This window comes from Moschus berezovskii, chromosome 28 (assembly GCF_049115385.1).
Source record: "Moschus berezovskii isolate FMDL1 chromosome 28, NW_MosBer_1.0, whole genome shotgun sequence".
NCBI lineage: Eukaryota > Metazoa > Chordata > Mammalia > Artiodactyla > Moschidae > Moschus > Moschus berezovskii.
The window spans coordinates 15,417,160-15,432,748 of record NC_142487.1 but is presented as its reverse complement, the minus strand read 5'-3'; the positions used below and the strand labels follow the sequence as shown (position 1 = coordinate 15,432,748).

Sequence of the window (15,589 nt, the reverse complement as noted above, 5' to 3'; positions counted from 1 at the left end):
GTCACTTCCAAGCTGCCGCATTGGACCGCGAGGGTCTACACAGCTCAGCAGACGCCCCGCAGAGGCGAGCGTGGGGCGGGTCTTAGCCAGACGGGGCGGAGCTTCTCGGGGCGCGTCGGGAGGGGGCGGAGCGTCTCAGAGCGCGCTTTGGGCCTCGCTGGCTGCCGTAGGGAGCGCCACGTCCCCTGCCGCCGCGGGAGAGGAATCAGTTGGGCCTCCGGGTGGGTGGCCATGGCCTTTACGCTGTACTCGCTGCTGCAGGCGGCCCTTCTCTGCGTCAATGCCATCGCCGTGCTTCACGAGGAGCGTTTCCTCAAGAACAGTGAGTGGGGCCTGCGGGCCGGACTGAGGGGGCGGCGGCGGAGCCCGGGGATCGCGGACCCGAGCAGGGCCGCGTGAGGGGACCACCTGGGCAGGGACGGATGGGCGGCCAAGGGCTCGCCTCTCTGGGGGCCTTTCCTTGGGTGGGGAAGCCGAGCCACTCTCGCCTCACAGGGGAGTGAAGATTGTTCCACACACCCGCTGGGTGCCAGCCCTGGGGTTCGGGAAGCGGAGATGAGGAGTAGACCCGGGGACGCCCCTGCCTGCGACTAGTTTAGGTTAGGAATTTAGTACACATTTCCACGGCTGCTTTTAATTGTCAAAAATCCGAGGTGTGGGTTTTCAGTGAAAGAGGGAGGGGCGTGGCTCCTTGTGGAGCGTGGGTAGTTTGAAGAATGAACCGATGGAGAGTCATAGGGGTTCCTGGGCTTTGGAGATAAGAGGAAAGGAAGCCTGTTGGGATTATCACAACATCCAGCCACACGCATTCCAAGAAAAGTTTATTCAGCACAGTTTATCAGGTGCCTGTGATGAGCCAGCCTAGAATCTGAGCGTACAGGGAAGACAGAAGTTATTCCCTACTTGGATCTCGCAATCCAGCGAGCTTCATGCAACTTGGGCAGGCTGCTCTTTTTCTGTCTGAGGCACAATTACGGCAGGATACTGCATGATGGTACGTCATTTGTCACAGCGTGCGGAACATGTCAGGGTAGATCACTGAAACTCAAACCCATGAGCAAGATTGATTCGTTTCATTTATTCCTTCAGGAGAGATTTATTGAGCACAAATATGTGCCAGGCCCATGTAATAGGAGCTGAGGCTACAAGTTATCCTACCCTTCTAATGGAAGTTACTCTAAGTAAAAACTGAAGACGTACCAATGACAAGTATGCAAAATGTTACAAAAGAGATGCGTTGGGGCATACTAACTTGTGAGTCTTTGAAATCTTGGAGGAAATATGTCTAACTGGAAATGTGAAATGTTATCAGTAAACATTAGGTGAAGGGTCAGGAAGTGAGGAGTAAAAAGCTGGTGTGAAAATTGGAAAGGTCCTAAGCAGGGCAGTGATGTGAGCCGATTTGTGTTATTGGCAAGATCTTTCTGGTTACTTCATGGAGAACAGATCAAAAGTGTAGAAGAGTGGATGTGGAAAGCACCATTTCAAATAGGGCAAGTAGATATTGTGAGTGTAATACAAGTTGAATGGATAAAATAACAGTGATACCTAATGCTTAACACTAACCGTGTGCCAGGATATGTATCCAGTGCTTTACACATACTAACTTGTGTAACCCTTACAAGAACCCTGTGAGACAGGTACTGTTTTCATCCCTGCTTTACACCAAGTTGGAGGAAATGAAGAAATGGTAACTGGAAGGGGATACGGGGATATGTTTTGTGGTGGTTTTGTTTTTAGATGTCAGCAGCAACAGTGAGAACTAGTCAGGTTCTTTTGTTAAGTCAGTGCCATGAAAAACGTGGGGAGAAAGTGAACACTGAAGCAAATACACAAATATAGAAAAGACAGAAGAGATGTAAGAAAGTATTCATATGCAGCATGTGGACCTTGGTTGACTTCTACTTAACACATCAACTGTAAAAAACATTTTGGGGACATTTTGAAGATTCTAGTATGGACTAGATACTAGATGATATTAAGGAGTCACTGTACATCTTGTTAATGTGATAAAGATGCATACTGAAATATTTAGGAGTGAAATATTATAGTGCCAGCAATTTATCTTTAAAGAAATTAAGTGGAGAAAAAGATGAAGCACATAAGGCAAAAAAAAAAAATAAAGAATTTAAAAAATGATTTACTGATTTAGTTTTGGCTCTGCTAGATCTCGGTTGCGGGGGCTTTCTCTGGTTGGGGTGTGCAGGCTTCTCAGTGCAGCGGCTTCTGTTGTTGCACAGCACGGGCTCTAGAGGTACGGGCCTCAGTAATTATGGCTCCCAGCCTCAAGAGCACAGACGCAACAGAGTTCTATGAGTTCAGTGATTTTAGATCCCACATATGAGTGAGATAGTACAGCAGTAGTCTTCCTCTGAGCCATTTCAATAGCACAGTGTCCTCGGGGTCCATCCTTGTTGTCACATACATCAAGTTTTCCTTATTTGTGGCTGAATAATATTTCATTATATATGTACATTACATTTTCTATATTCATTCATTGGTCAGTGAACACTTAGATTGTTTTCATGTCTTGGAAATTGTGAATAGTGCTGCAGTGAACATAGGAGTGCAAATATTTCTTCAAGATAATGATTTCATCTCTTTTGGATAAATACCCAGAAATGGGATTACTAAATGTGTTTCTGTTTTAAATTTTTTGAGGAATCTTCATCCTACTTTCCATAGCGCAGCTGTACAAATTTACATTCCTGTGGACAGTGCACAAAGGTTCCCTTTTTTCCACATCCTTGCCAGCATTTCTTGTCTCTTGTTTTTTTTTTGGTAAGAGCTGTTCTAACAAGTGTGAGGTGATATTTCATTGTGGCTTTGACTTGCATTTCTCTGATGAATAGTGATGTTGAGTACATTTTCATGTACATGTTAGCCATTTTTATGTCTTTGGAAAATTATCTATTCAAGTCCTCTGCCCACTTTTAACCAGATTATTTGGAAATACAATTATTAATGGAGAGAATTTCCAAAATGTTGGTGTGAGAACCTCCACTGGACCCTCTTTTCAATGAAACCACTATAACTAGTGACTGTTATTTAAAAAACAAACATTCAGAGTCACCGGGAATTGTCATAAGAATATACAACAGAGAAGCTTTTTTTTTCTGCCAAGAAGATCTATGAAAGCTCAGTAAAAGCAGTGAGACTCTCTTGCATTTGAGCTACATCCAGTTCTCCCCCCTCCCCCACTGGGGGAAAAAAAAAAGGAAATAATAACGATTACAGTGAAAATTAATGAAATACAGAGCAGAAAAACAATAAAGAGAATTAACAAAACTAAAAGCTAGTTCTCTCAGAAGATCAACAAAATTGGCAAACATTTACCTCGACTGAGAAAAGAAGAAGACTCAGATTACTAAAGTCAGTGATGAAAGGAGACCTCACTGCCTTAGAGAATGAAAAGAATTTTAAGGGGATGGTGTGAACAACTGTATGCCAACAAACTAGATGGTTTACATGAAATGGACAAATTTCCAGAAAGACCACAAACTGTTGAACTGACTGATTAGACCTATAACGTGTGAAGAGATTGAGTTAGTAGTTTAAAAACTTTGAACAAAGGAAAACCCAGGCTTCATTGCTGGATTCTGCCAAACATTTAAAGAAAACTTAAAACCAAAATAGAGAGGAGAGCACATCCCAACTCATGCCTTGAGGCCAGTATTAACCTGGTATGAAAACCAGACACAGCACAAGAAAAGGAACCCCAGACCAGTATCTCTGATGAATATAAACACAAAAATTCTCTGCAGAACACTGGCAAACTAAACCAGGTGGGATTTACCCCAGGAGTGCAGGGTTGATTTAACCTTTTAAAATTAGTTTAATTCATCATATTAGTAAAGTAAAAATCACATGATTATAATAGATGCAGAAAAAAATTTGACGAAACTCCATACCTTTTCATGATAAAACATTCAAGAAACTAGGAATAAGAAAGAACTTTCTCAATCTGATAAAGAACATCTATGGAAACCTCCCAGTGAGGGTTGTGTGAGCCTAAATAATAGAGAAATTCCTAAAGGAGGTATATCTTACACAGTAAGTCAGGAGACTCCCCTGGTGATCCAGTGGCTAAGATGCCATGCTCCCAATGCAGGGGGCCTGGGTTCAGTCCCTGGTCTAAAGATCCCATATGCTGCAACCAAGACCCAATGCAGCTAAATAAGTAAATATTAAAAAACAAAAAACCGGTAAGTCAGATTTGCATCAGTGTACAGAGAAATGAGGGCTTCTCTGGTGGCTTACCGGTAAAAAAATCTGCCTGTAGTACAGGAGACACAGGTTCAATCCCTGGGTCAGAAAATCCCCCTGGAGAAGGAAATGGCAACACACTCCAGTATTCTTGCCTGGGAAATCCCATGGACAGAGCAGTCTGTGAGGCTACAATGCATGGGGTCTCAAGAGTCGGACATGGCTCGGCAACTAAACCACCACCGCAGAGAAATGAACAAGGTATTCCATAGGCCTTCCATATGACAGACATAGATGAGCATGGCAGTTTATAAAACATTGAAGAAACTCTAGATATATGTTTCTATTTAAATATATATCACTGAAAAGCATTTGTTTAATTTCATCAAGGGTTAAATGGAAATTATTGTGTTGAATTGGGAATTATATTGAACCAAGAGAGATTAGTCTTAAGTATACTAGATCATTCACTTCAGCAGTGCTCTTTTTGATCAAGGTAATTTTTTCAAACTTACATTAGTAGAGTTCTTTGTGTGATTGATTAGGTACTTTTACATTTATGTTAGCACTGCAAACTTGGTGACACAAAGCACATTCATTTTCTTTCATAGAAATGGAAACTGATCTCAAAGAAGCTGAGGTTTGCCAGTGTCCTCAAAACTGTAGTTAATACTTTTTCTTCAAAATATATCTATCTGAGCATCCTTGACTGAACCTGGATGGATTACCCTTTTGTGTGTGACTTTTTGAAGTCTGGGCACAGGAAGAACATTATGTGGTGTTTACAGTTGGTAACTTTTTCTGTTTAAGTTCATTCTGAGATTGGCAACAACAGCTGTTGACTGGTCTTATCATTTGTTCTGCTGGGCCCTCCAGCTATGGACAAGAAAGCTGCAGAGTTCAGTCTTTGTCCTTAAAAAAAAAGCAAAGCTCTTTAAAACTTTGGCCAGGTTCCTTAGAAAAATAACTGACACTCTTAAGTAGCAGTTGGAGAGAAAACTATTTGTTACAGCAAAAGGTAATCCCTGGCAGATGCTCTTTCACTGGTCAACTTTGTGGAATATCGAGACAAATGTTTTCCCCACTCTCCCCAAAAGTCTGTTTTCTTTTTCATTCTAGTGGCATAAGAATAGAAAAGCTAACATTAGCTAATAATTTACCTTTTTAAAAAAATTACTTAAGTGCTGATGCTTAAATCATGGTATTCTCTATATTGTAGAGTTTTATCCTGTTTTGTTGAAGAGCAAGCAGTTGGAAGATATATTTTTTTCTGGGATCACTCCTCATTATGTGCATGATCCACAAAGTACTTAAAGAAGTTCTTTTTTACCATCTAAGAGACTGTGACCCTGAGTGGAAAGGATTGATAGTTTTACTAACGATAAATTTCTAAAAAGCAAGTAAAGGAAATGAAACCAGCAACCGTCTAAAGGCAGTTATAAAGCAATTTAGATATTCAGAGTGACTTGTGGTTGAAGCCCCTCCACTTCTGGAACCTGTCCTTGCCCGCAAGATGTTCATGCTCTGAATTCCAGAGGGGTTTCTCCAATAGAGGAGTAGCTTTACAGATTTTCGTTTTAAATGTCATTTTTTCTTTTTATCAAAGCAATGTATGTGTGTGGTTTTTAAGGTCAAAAAAGCCCTTCAACCTATAAAGAAAAATAGAAGCTTCCTGCTCCATCTCTCCTCAACCTCCTCTATTCTTCTAAAGCAATTATTTTCAACTCTTTCAAGTTTTAAGTCATTGACCTACTACTGTGAATGGGTTTAGCACAGTTGTACCATCAGTGGCACACTCATTCTTGTGTAAGCACAAATACACACGTACTTCCCTTCTCCGCCTCTCACATCTCCAGCCAATTATTGGTAATATCAGTATTCCATATTTAACCTGACTATACATATTACAGCTGAACAGTAAAAAGAAAAATCATAATTTTATTCTTCTAGTTGATTTGTGGTTCAGGTGTAGAATTCTAGATTGGAACCACTTTTTCTAGAGCTTTGAGGACATTATTCCATTTAATTTTTTCGTTTCCTTTATTGATGTTAAGTCTAATGCCATTCTGATTCCTGACTCTTTGTAGGTAGAGACCCTTTAGGGTATTCTCTTTATCTTTGTGTGCACAGTCGCTTCAGTCATGTCTGACTCTTTGCGACCCTATGTTCTATAGCCCACCAGGCTCCTCTGCATTATGTTCGTGGGATTCTCCAGGCAGGAATACTGGAGTGGGTTGCTGTGCCCTCCTCCAGAGGATCTTCCCAACCCAGGAGGCGAGCCCCCGTCTCTTACATCTCCTGCATTGGCAGGAGGGTTCTTTACCACTTGCACTACCTGGGAAGCCCTTTTATCTTTAGAGGTCTGAAATTTTACAATAATGTGGCAGTCTGTGAGTCTCCTTTTCATTCATTGGCTGTACCCTGATTGGGCCCACTTGGCCTAAAGGCTCATATCCCGCAGTTCTGGGATATCATCTCTTCATATGTGTTTGTTAATTCTTTTAAAAACTTTTATTGCAGTGTAGCTGATTCACAGCGTGTTAGTTTCAGGTGTGCAGCAGAGTGAATCAGTTGCATCTTTTTTTTTTAAGATACTTGTCCCATTAGGCCATTATAGAGTGTTGAGTAGAGTTCCCTGTGCTATACAGCAGGTTCTTATTATCTTTTTTTATACATATATATAGCACTGTGTATATGTTAATCCTAATATTTCCCAGATTATCCCTCCTCCATCCCTTGGTAATGATAAATTTGTTTTCTACATCCATGACTGAACTTCTGTTTTGTAAATAAGTTCATTTGTACCCCCCCTTTTTTTTGACTCCACATCTAAGTGATATCATAATGATATGTCTTTCTGATTTCATTCAGAACGACAGTCTCTAGGTCTGTCCCTGTTGCTGCAAATGTCATTCTTTTGTCCTTTTTTTATGGCTGAATAGTATTCCATTGTATATATGCACCATGTCATCTTTATCCATTCCTCTGTTGGACATTTATGTTGCTTCCGTGTCCTGGCTATTGAACATTGGGGTGCATGTATCTTTTTGAATTATGTTTTTCTCTTGGTATATGCCTAGGAGTGGGATTGCTGGATCATATGGTATAAGGAACCTCCATACTGTTCTCCATAGTGGCGTAATGACTGTATCAGTTTACATTCCCACCAGCAGTGTAAGAGGGTCCCCTTTTCTTCAAACCCTTTCCAGCATTTATTGTTTGTAGATTTTTTGATGATAGCCATTCTGACTGGTGTCAGTTAATACCTCATTGTAGTTTTGACTTCATTTTCTCTGATAATTAGTGATGTTGAACATCTTTCCACGTGCTTTTTGGCCACCTCATTAGATAACTTTTTCCTGTTTTTTCTTTGCTCTTTCTGGAACTCCAGTTATTTTGACATACTGATACTCCTTTTTACATTTTTTTCTTGTCTTGTAGGTGTCTTCAACTTAGTGTGTCAGCCTCTTTTGAGTTTTTATGCTGATCGAGCAAGAACAAGTGCTCCTTTGTTACGTTCCCTTTTTCATGGCATCTTGTTCTCTTAGTTTTGTAGCTACAATAGTTTTTCTCTAAGGATGTTCGTTTTTTTAAAAAATGAACTTCTTGCATTCTCTCTTCCTCAGAGCCTTCTTTTATGGCTTTACTCTATCCTACCACGTTCAGAATCATTCCCTCTCGACTGTCAGTTCATTCCAAAGAGTAATATGTGTATATGGTTGGGATTTAGTGGGCGTCCCAGTTAAATTCGCCATTTCATTAAAGCCCCCTGTATGTCACTAACTGAAGTCTTCCTGGGCAGCTGGTCAATTTCCAGAGTAATTGTGCAACTTCCTGTCTGCAGAATGTAAGTATTCTTATGGTCCAGACTTATGTGATACACATGCAGGGAAAGCGGGCAGGAATCTGACACTTAGGTTTGTAGACCTTAATTAATTCAGTCCACCTTCCCTGGATTTCCCCAGGTCTGGAGCTTCCCTGCTTCAGTCTCCACTGAGAGTAAACCTGTCCCCTGAGGGGGTAAGAGAGAGACACTCTTCCCATCAGTTCAGTCTAGGGAAAGGGAGGCAGGGATGAGCAGTGCTAACTGCTCCTGTGGGGACTTTCAGTTTAGTCCTCCTGTATTTCCAAAACTGTGTCACCCTCACTGGCATTTTGAAGTTTCTCTCAAGTTTTCAGGATTCTCAGCATGATTCGCCTCAGTTTTTTATTGTATGCTCCCTGGAGGTTTAGGTTTCCGTTTTCTCTGCTAAGTCAGTTATTGTTCCGTTTATCTTTTTTTGTTGTTGTTCAGATTAACTTCTCTTGCCTGGGGACTTCTTTCTTATTACTCCTGTAAGCTCAGTGGAAAGAGAATCCACATGCCAGTGCAGGAGACACAGGATATGTGGGTTGGATTCCTGGGTCGGGAAAGTCCCCTGGAGTAGGAAATGGCAACCCATTCCAGTATTCTTGCCTAGAAAATTCCATGGACAAAGGAGCTACAGTCCGTGGGGTCACAAAGAGTTGGACATACACTAATGTCATTATTAGTAGATTTTGGGAGAGGTCTAAGTTAAAAGTGTGTGTCCATTGATAGGGTTCAGGACATGCTACCCCTAAATAAGTCACTGTGGCGCGCTGAACATCTTAAGCTGAAGCAGTTAGAGAAAACACCAGAAGCAGAGCGATCGCCCCACCCTCCTCCCTCACTGCTCCTTCTTTCCTGAAAGCAGGAGATAAGTTTCTCATGTGAAAGGTATCCTCCCCATCCCAGAAGGAAGGGGAGCACCCTGTCTCTTAGCACCAGAGACAGGGAACTGAGGGCCAGACAGACTGTATTACTTTATTACATTACCCGTAGCCCAAATGCCTTTTCTTGTTAATTCTTCACAAATTTATTCCCTTGTCTAAAAGGTAGAAAAATTTCCTGTTGTGCTCACTTTTTTAGGTCTTCATTTTCTTGTGAAGACTCCCAGGTACATGTAAAACCTTAATAAACTCTGTATGCTTTTCTCCTGTTAACGTCTTTGTCAGTTTAATTTTCAGACATAACCAAGGACCCTAAGAGGGTCAAGAAAACATTCTTCCTTACCGTAACCATTATGTTTAACTGAAACCAGGCTGCTTTCTTACTATGCAGAGTTGTTAAGTAGGCTTATATGAGTAAGACTAAACTGGCTTGGAAAATAATACAACTGGTGGTGGTGGCCATTTTGTGTTTTATGTCTTTTCAAGACACTATTATGAAATAACTTTCACCACATTATAAGTAGTTAAAGGCTGGTACTACACCTTTGAATTTAGATGACAAAAAAAGAATTGCCATATAGTGGAGAGACTGATTTGAGCAACCCAGAAAAGTGAGAGAAAGAAAGTAGCTAGAAAATATGTGGGAGAAAGAAATTATAGTAGAACTTGTTATATAGTAAATGTTAGAGAAACAGCATAAATATACTTGCTTGCCAGAGATCCAGAAGTAGGAAGCAAGCAAAATGCAGGTTTGAGATTGTTTGTAACTTGGAGAGATGTGTGCATTTAATATTGGAGGATTTCTTCCTCTCTCCCTCAAAGCTGCAGCTGAATGATTGGTTTGTGTTACGCTTTGTGTGTCTTAAAAATAAAGAAACATGGTTCTTTGGAAGTTTTATCTACGATCCTAGGGTTTACCATACCTTTCTTTATCCAAAGTTAACTCGGTTTGCTATAAATTCAGTTTAATTCCACAAATGTATATTAAGTACTTGTTCCGGGGTGGGGTAGAAGGGAAAGGTAAAGAAAGACTAAATTTAGTTCCAGGAATTTATAATATGACTTACAATCAGTAGTTACTGTTTGGGTAAAACAAGGTTTATTATGACATAGAGGGGAATTAGGAAAAGCCTTGACTTTAAAGTCAGACAGACCTGGATTACTTTGCCAACAAATGTCCATCTAGTCAAAGCTATGGTCTTTCCAGTGGTCACGTTGGATGTGAGAGTTGAACTATAAAGAAGGCTGAACGCAGAAGAATTGATGCTTTTGAACTGTGGTGTTGGAGAAGACTCTTAAGAGTCCCTTGGACTGCAAGGAGATCCAACCAGTCCATCCTAAAGGAGATCAGTCCTGAATATTCATTGGAAGGACTGATGCTGAAGCTGAAACTCCAATACTTTGGCCACCTGATGTGAAAAACTGACTCATTTGAAAAGACCCTGATCCTGGGAAAGATCGAAGGCAGGAGGAGAAGGGGACAACAGAGGATGAGATGGTTGGATGGCATCACCGATTTGATGGACATGGGTTTGGGTGGACTCTGGGAGTTGGAGATGGACAGGGAGGCCTGTCGTGTTGCGGTTCATGGGGTTGCAAAGAGTTGGACACGACTGAGCGACTGAACTGAACTGAGACCTGGATTCAGAAGCTGCCTTTAACATGTATAACAGCAGTTAGTGGGAATTGAGTGTGAATAGCAATACTTGGAGGGTTGTGGTATGATACAAGGCTAGCACGTTAATTTAAGGAGCTTCTGACTTCACTCAGTAGATGATGGAAATCATCACACATTGTGAACTAGAAAGATCTGGCCCTTTAAGGGAGAAAGAGGGTGAGATGATACTGCAGAGGCATCTATTGAGAGTCTGGCCAAAGATGGTAGAGGCTGTGATATTAACCACTGTGATGGAGGTTGAGCTCTGGGAGCTCAAAACGAGTCACACCTCTGTGGACTAGGAAGGCTGTGAGCACAGGTGAGCTAGGTCTTTAAGGGTGAGTGGGAGTCAAAACATACCTCTTCTGTTGTGAACTTGAATTTTATATTAGTTTTATACTGTAGCATATCTCAGTATTGATGACCAAAAAAGCAACCATTATTTAACCTTTATTTCAACCAAGTAAAAGTTGATTAAGCAATATGAAATCTTGTTACCTGATACTTGGTTCTTTCATGTATAAAATAAAAACTTTTTCTCCATCTTCAGGTTAAAGGGTTAGCGTGTCAGGAATGAATTAAGCCCTGTAGTCATAAGAGATTAAAAAAAATACCTAGTCATATGAGATATGAAAAGTGAACCTGAAATAAAGACAAGAGAAGGACATTGCAGAAATGAGGATGTGTGAGCCTCTAGAAGAATGTGTAAGGCAATAAAAAAAAAAAAAGAACACATAAAGAAGTAATGATTCATATTATCAGGAAAATGACAGAAGAAGGTAAAAGACCCTTTTACTAAAAATAAGTGGGATTAGAGTTAGATAGTAGGCTGAATTCCTCACCTCAAAATTGAGAAATGAAGAGGAATGGTCAAGTTAAAAAGATATACCTCTGTTGGCATGCTATGAAGGCCTATCCAAGCTATGAACAGGTTTGTATTAACATTTCCCCAGGTGAACACATAGTGAAACTTAGATGCAACACCTTTATACTAATAAAGTATTCAGTTCAGTTCAGTTCAGTCGCTCAGTCGTGTCCGACTCTCCGCGACCCCATGAATCACAGCACGCCAGGCCTCCCTGTCCATCACCAACTCCCGGAGTACACTCAAACTCATGTCCACAGAGTCGGTGATGCCATCCAGCCATCTCATTCTCCGTCGTCCCCTTCTCCTCCCGCCCCCAACCTTTCCCAGCATCAGAGTCTTTTCCAGTGAGTCAACTCGTCGCATGAGGTGGCCAAAGTATTGCAGTTTCAGCTTTAGCATCAGTCCCTCCAATGAACATCCAGGATTGATCTCCTTTAGAATGGACTGGTTGGATCTCCTTGCAGTATAAGGGACTCTCAAGAGTCTTCTCCAACACCACAGTTCAAAAACATCGATTCTTCGGCGATCAGCCTTCTTCACAGTCCAACTCTCACATCCATACATGACCACGGGAAAAACCATTGCCTTGACTAGACGGACCTTGGTTGGCAAAGTAATGTCTCTGCTTTTTAATATACTATCAAGGTTGGTCATAACTTTCCTTCCAAGGAGCAAGCGTCTTTTAATTTCATGGCTGCAATCAGCATCTGCAGTGATTTTGGAGCCCAAGAAAACAAAGTCTGATACTGTTTCCACTGTTTTTCCATCTATTTCCCATGAAGTGATGGGACCAGATGCCATGATCTTTGTTTTCTGAATGTTGAGCTTCAAGGCAACCTTTTCACTCTCCTCTTTCACTTTCATCAAGAGGCTTTTGAGTTCCTCTTCACTTTCTGCCATAAGGGTAGTGTCATATGTTGGGTTTTATGAATTCTGAGTTGAACTGATTTATTATTCAACTTGACCAATATGCTTTGGTTTTCAGTTCTGACCTGAAAAATGTTTTGTTTAAAAAAGGAGAAAGAAAAGTTAGGTTGTCATAACAGTCATCTTTACTAAATTCAGTGCCATGGAATAATTTACTAGGCGTAGTTTATTTTATAAAATTAAAAGGGAAATTAAATGTGCTTCTTATCAAAAGTAAAAAATATACTCTAAAATTTTTAAATCATATGACTATATTTCACATCTTTAACAGGGACTCAAAGTTATGTTTTAGAATGTGACTAATGAGGGAGCAAGGCAAGTGCAAAATAAATTTTAACACAGTTTATCATCTTTATGTTACACAGTTGGCTGGGGAACAGACCAGGGAATTGGAGGATTCGGAGAAGAGCCAGGAATTAAATCTCAGCTAATGAACCTTATTCGATCTGTAAGAACCGTGATGAGAGGTAAGAAGCAAAACTAATAGAACAGTCTTTCATTTTAATTTTGTGGTTTAAGTAGCAAAACTTCCAAGTGTGAATGTCATTTTTGTAGTGGGAACTTTTTTCTGTTTGACTTGGCTTTACTGCTTAAAAAGTTACTAGTTTCTTTCCTTTCTTGCCTTTTCTTTCTGTTCAAGCCAACTGATGCAGATGGAATGCTCAGTGATGCGATGTTTCTTTGCTACCTGTATGTCACCTCTCGGGTTGAAAGACATTAGTGTTCTTGCCTTTCAGAAATTCTTTTTGCTTCTAAGTAGAAAAGTTATCTAGAGTCCTGTAAGACTTTCAAGAGAAAAATACAGGCCCCATGTCTGTTATTTTATTAGAAAACATTTTCGAACAACTCAGGAGTTCAAAACCTTTTATTTGAAACTATTAAAATTAGAGTCTCTTACTACCTCTCCCTCTGTCTGTTGGCTGCTTTCATCACAGCTTTGGGTAGAATGATAAATATTTAAATTCATTCTTCATTTAGTGATGAAGCTACAGAATCTTCTTTGCACTGTGTTTCTAATGTCAGACGTCACTGGCAACCATGTGGGTCTACTTCTGCCTGGGTGCAGTTTGCTTGTGTTCCTAGAGCTGCTCCAGCACTATCCCCAGATTACTTTGTATTGATCTAGTTGTGCCCGTGTGACTCTTACCCCAGTCACACAAGCCCTCTTTCAAATAAGTCTGGATTTTAGGATCCAATGCATGTTTGAATGTTGCTATGTGATAAGGATTTGCAATTTGATTCTGATGACATACAGTATTTCTACCTTCCTGATGCTAGTAACTATGACAGTTTTTTTCTGATTTGTTTAATAATTAAATTTGTTTTTTCTTTGCAGTGCCATTAATAATAGTAAACTCAGTTGCAATTGTATTACTTTTATTATTTGGGTGAAGATCAATGGGGGAAATGGAGACTTCAAAGAAGAGCTGCCAGCAGAAGTTATTACTTCAGTCTTTATTGAAGTATACATATCTTAGCTGGCTCTCCTTGGACTTGAAAAAAATGTAAACCTGACAATAAAACCAGAATCCCTATTTATCTGATTTTTTAAAATGTTGCACTTACAGTTTTATTGTAAAAAGATCAGATCATCAGAGTCCATAACTATTGAGGATTGGAATACATTTGATTGCTGACTGCTGATAAAAGTTCATGCTATGGAAAAGATTGTTAAAAGGGTGCAGAACTGTCACTTCTGTGTTTTTAGAGATTTCTCTCTTTGACTTCTCAGGGATGAGTTTTTTTTCAAAGTTCTTGTAACTTAGTTATGATGTGAGAACGATTATCCTCCTAGATAAATTTTAAAGGATTTTTAAAATACAAAATGTTAGGTAATTTGGATTGTTTTATTTTGAACTCGTTGGTTAAGTATTTTGTCTGTATACTGTCTCAGCTATGAAAAATTCAAATCCATAGAAACTATTGAGGAGCAATACTCTGATTTCTGAGAGAGTTCTAATTTTCTTAAGTCAGATAGTCACAGGTTGATTGTATTTTTAAGTTTCATTTTAAGTTTGATTCATGCATTTGTTATTTTATTAATTGGCCTGAATGATGAGACCAGATCAGTATCTTCATATTTCCAAAGGTTAAAGAAAAATCTGTATAGAAAAGTCTATGCCCTTTTTAACAATGATGACTTATTTTTAAAAATCACCATAAATAGTAGCCTGCAAGAGCAATCCTAAACAATCACCATTAAACCGCACTATGTAAGAAGACTTTATTGGTAAGCATTTACCTCCCCAGATTATCACGTTTCTTGGAGTAGCACATTAAGGGGTGTGACTGGTGATTCTTCATTCTGTCAGTCACTAGAGCGCTCATGGTGGATAAATTGTCTTTTGTTTTGTTTTTATGTCTTAGACCATCCTGTATTTGTTTACCCCATAATACTGTTTTATGCAGAAAGATTAAGACAATACAAATGGTTTTTCTGGAAATTAGTTAATAATGCTTTAAAAGGGGTGGAACGGCATCTGTGTTTAAAAGAGAACATTTGTAAATAAAATTCAATTTCCAAGTCAAACACTTGTTTTTGTACCTTAGTATATACCTGTCAGTGTTAATCTTATTTTGTGTGTAATACTTACTCTATATGTTCTTTGCTCTAAAATCGTTGAGCACAGATTTAATGAGCTTCAATGAATTAACAGCATTGCTGACATATATCAGGACAACTCATGAACAATTCTGATTCTTTGACTTAAGGGCAGGTATTAGATGCCTGTTGGCCATGCCTGAACTGGAGATGGAAGATCTCTGAGCAGGGGGGCCTTACAGCTGAACCAAAGAAGTTTATGAGGGATCCTTGGTTGATTAGTTGGCTAATGGGAGTAACGAACATACTTTTCACTTAAAGGCAATTTAAGAATCTGATGCATGAATTTGAATTTAAGCTTTTGAACAGATTCAAAAGAAGAAATTAATTGAGGGTACTCCTGTTTCTCCACAAGCAATGAGCCATATAGAATTTTAAAGAAGAGACCTTGGCCTGATAGCATTTTAGCGAAGATGTTACAACACACTTTTATACTCATTTAATGTTGAGATACTGTCCAAGTTCACCTTTCATGGAGAGCAGTCACAGCAGGACAGGATCAGAGTATTCTGTAGCAAAGTGGTTCTGAGAAAAGTGCAACATGGGCATCGAAGTATTTCCTCTCTAGGAGCTTCCCTGGTGGTCCAGTGCTTAAGAG

The 15,589-nt window shown here is 39.8% G+C and overlaps 1 protein-coding gene across 1 annotated transcript; it reads left to right on the top strand.

Annotated features, from left to right (window-relative positions):
• The first annotated feature begins 147 nt into the window (after positions 1-147).
• On the top strand, positions 148-14,919 carry IER3IP1 (immediate early response 3 interacting protein 1). The gene is made up of 3 exons (XM_055417313.2): positions 148-322; positions 12,755-12,856; positions 13,726-14,919. The coding sequence occupies exons 1-3, from the start codon at positions 232-234 to the stop codon at positions 13,779-13,781; spliced, it is 249 nt and encodes an 82-aa protein (XP_055273288.1). The 5' UTR covers positions 148-231; the 3' UTR covers positions 13,782-14,919.
• Positions 14,920-15,589: the final 670 nt, after the last annotated feature.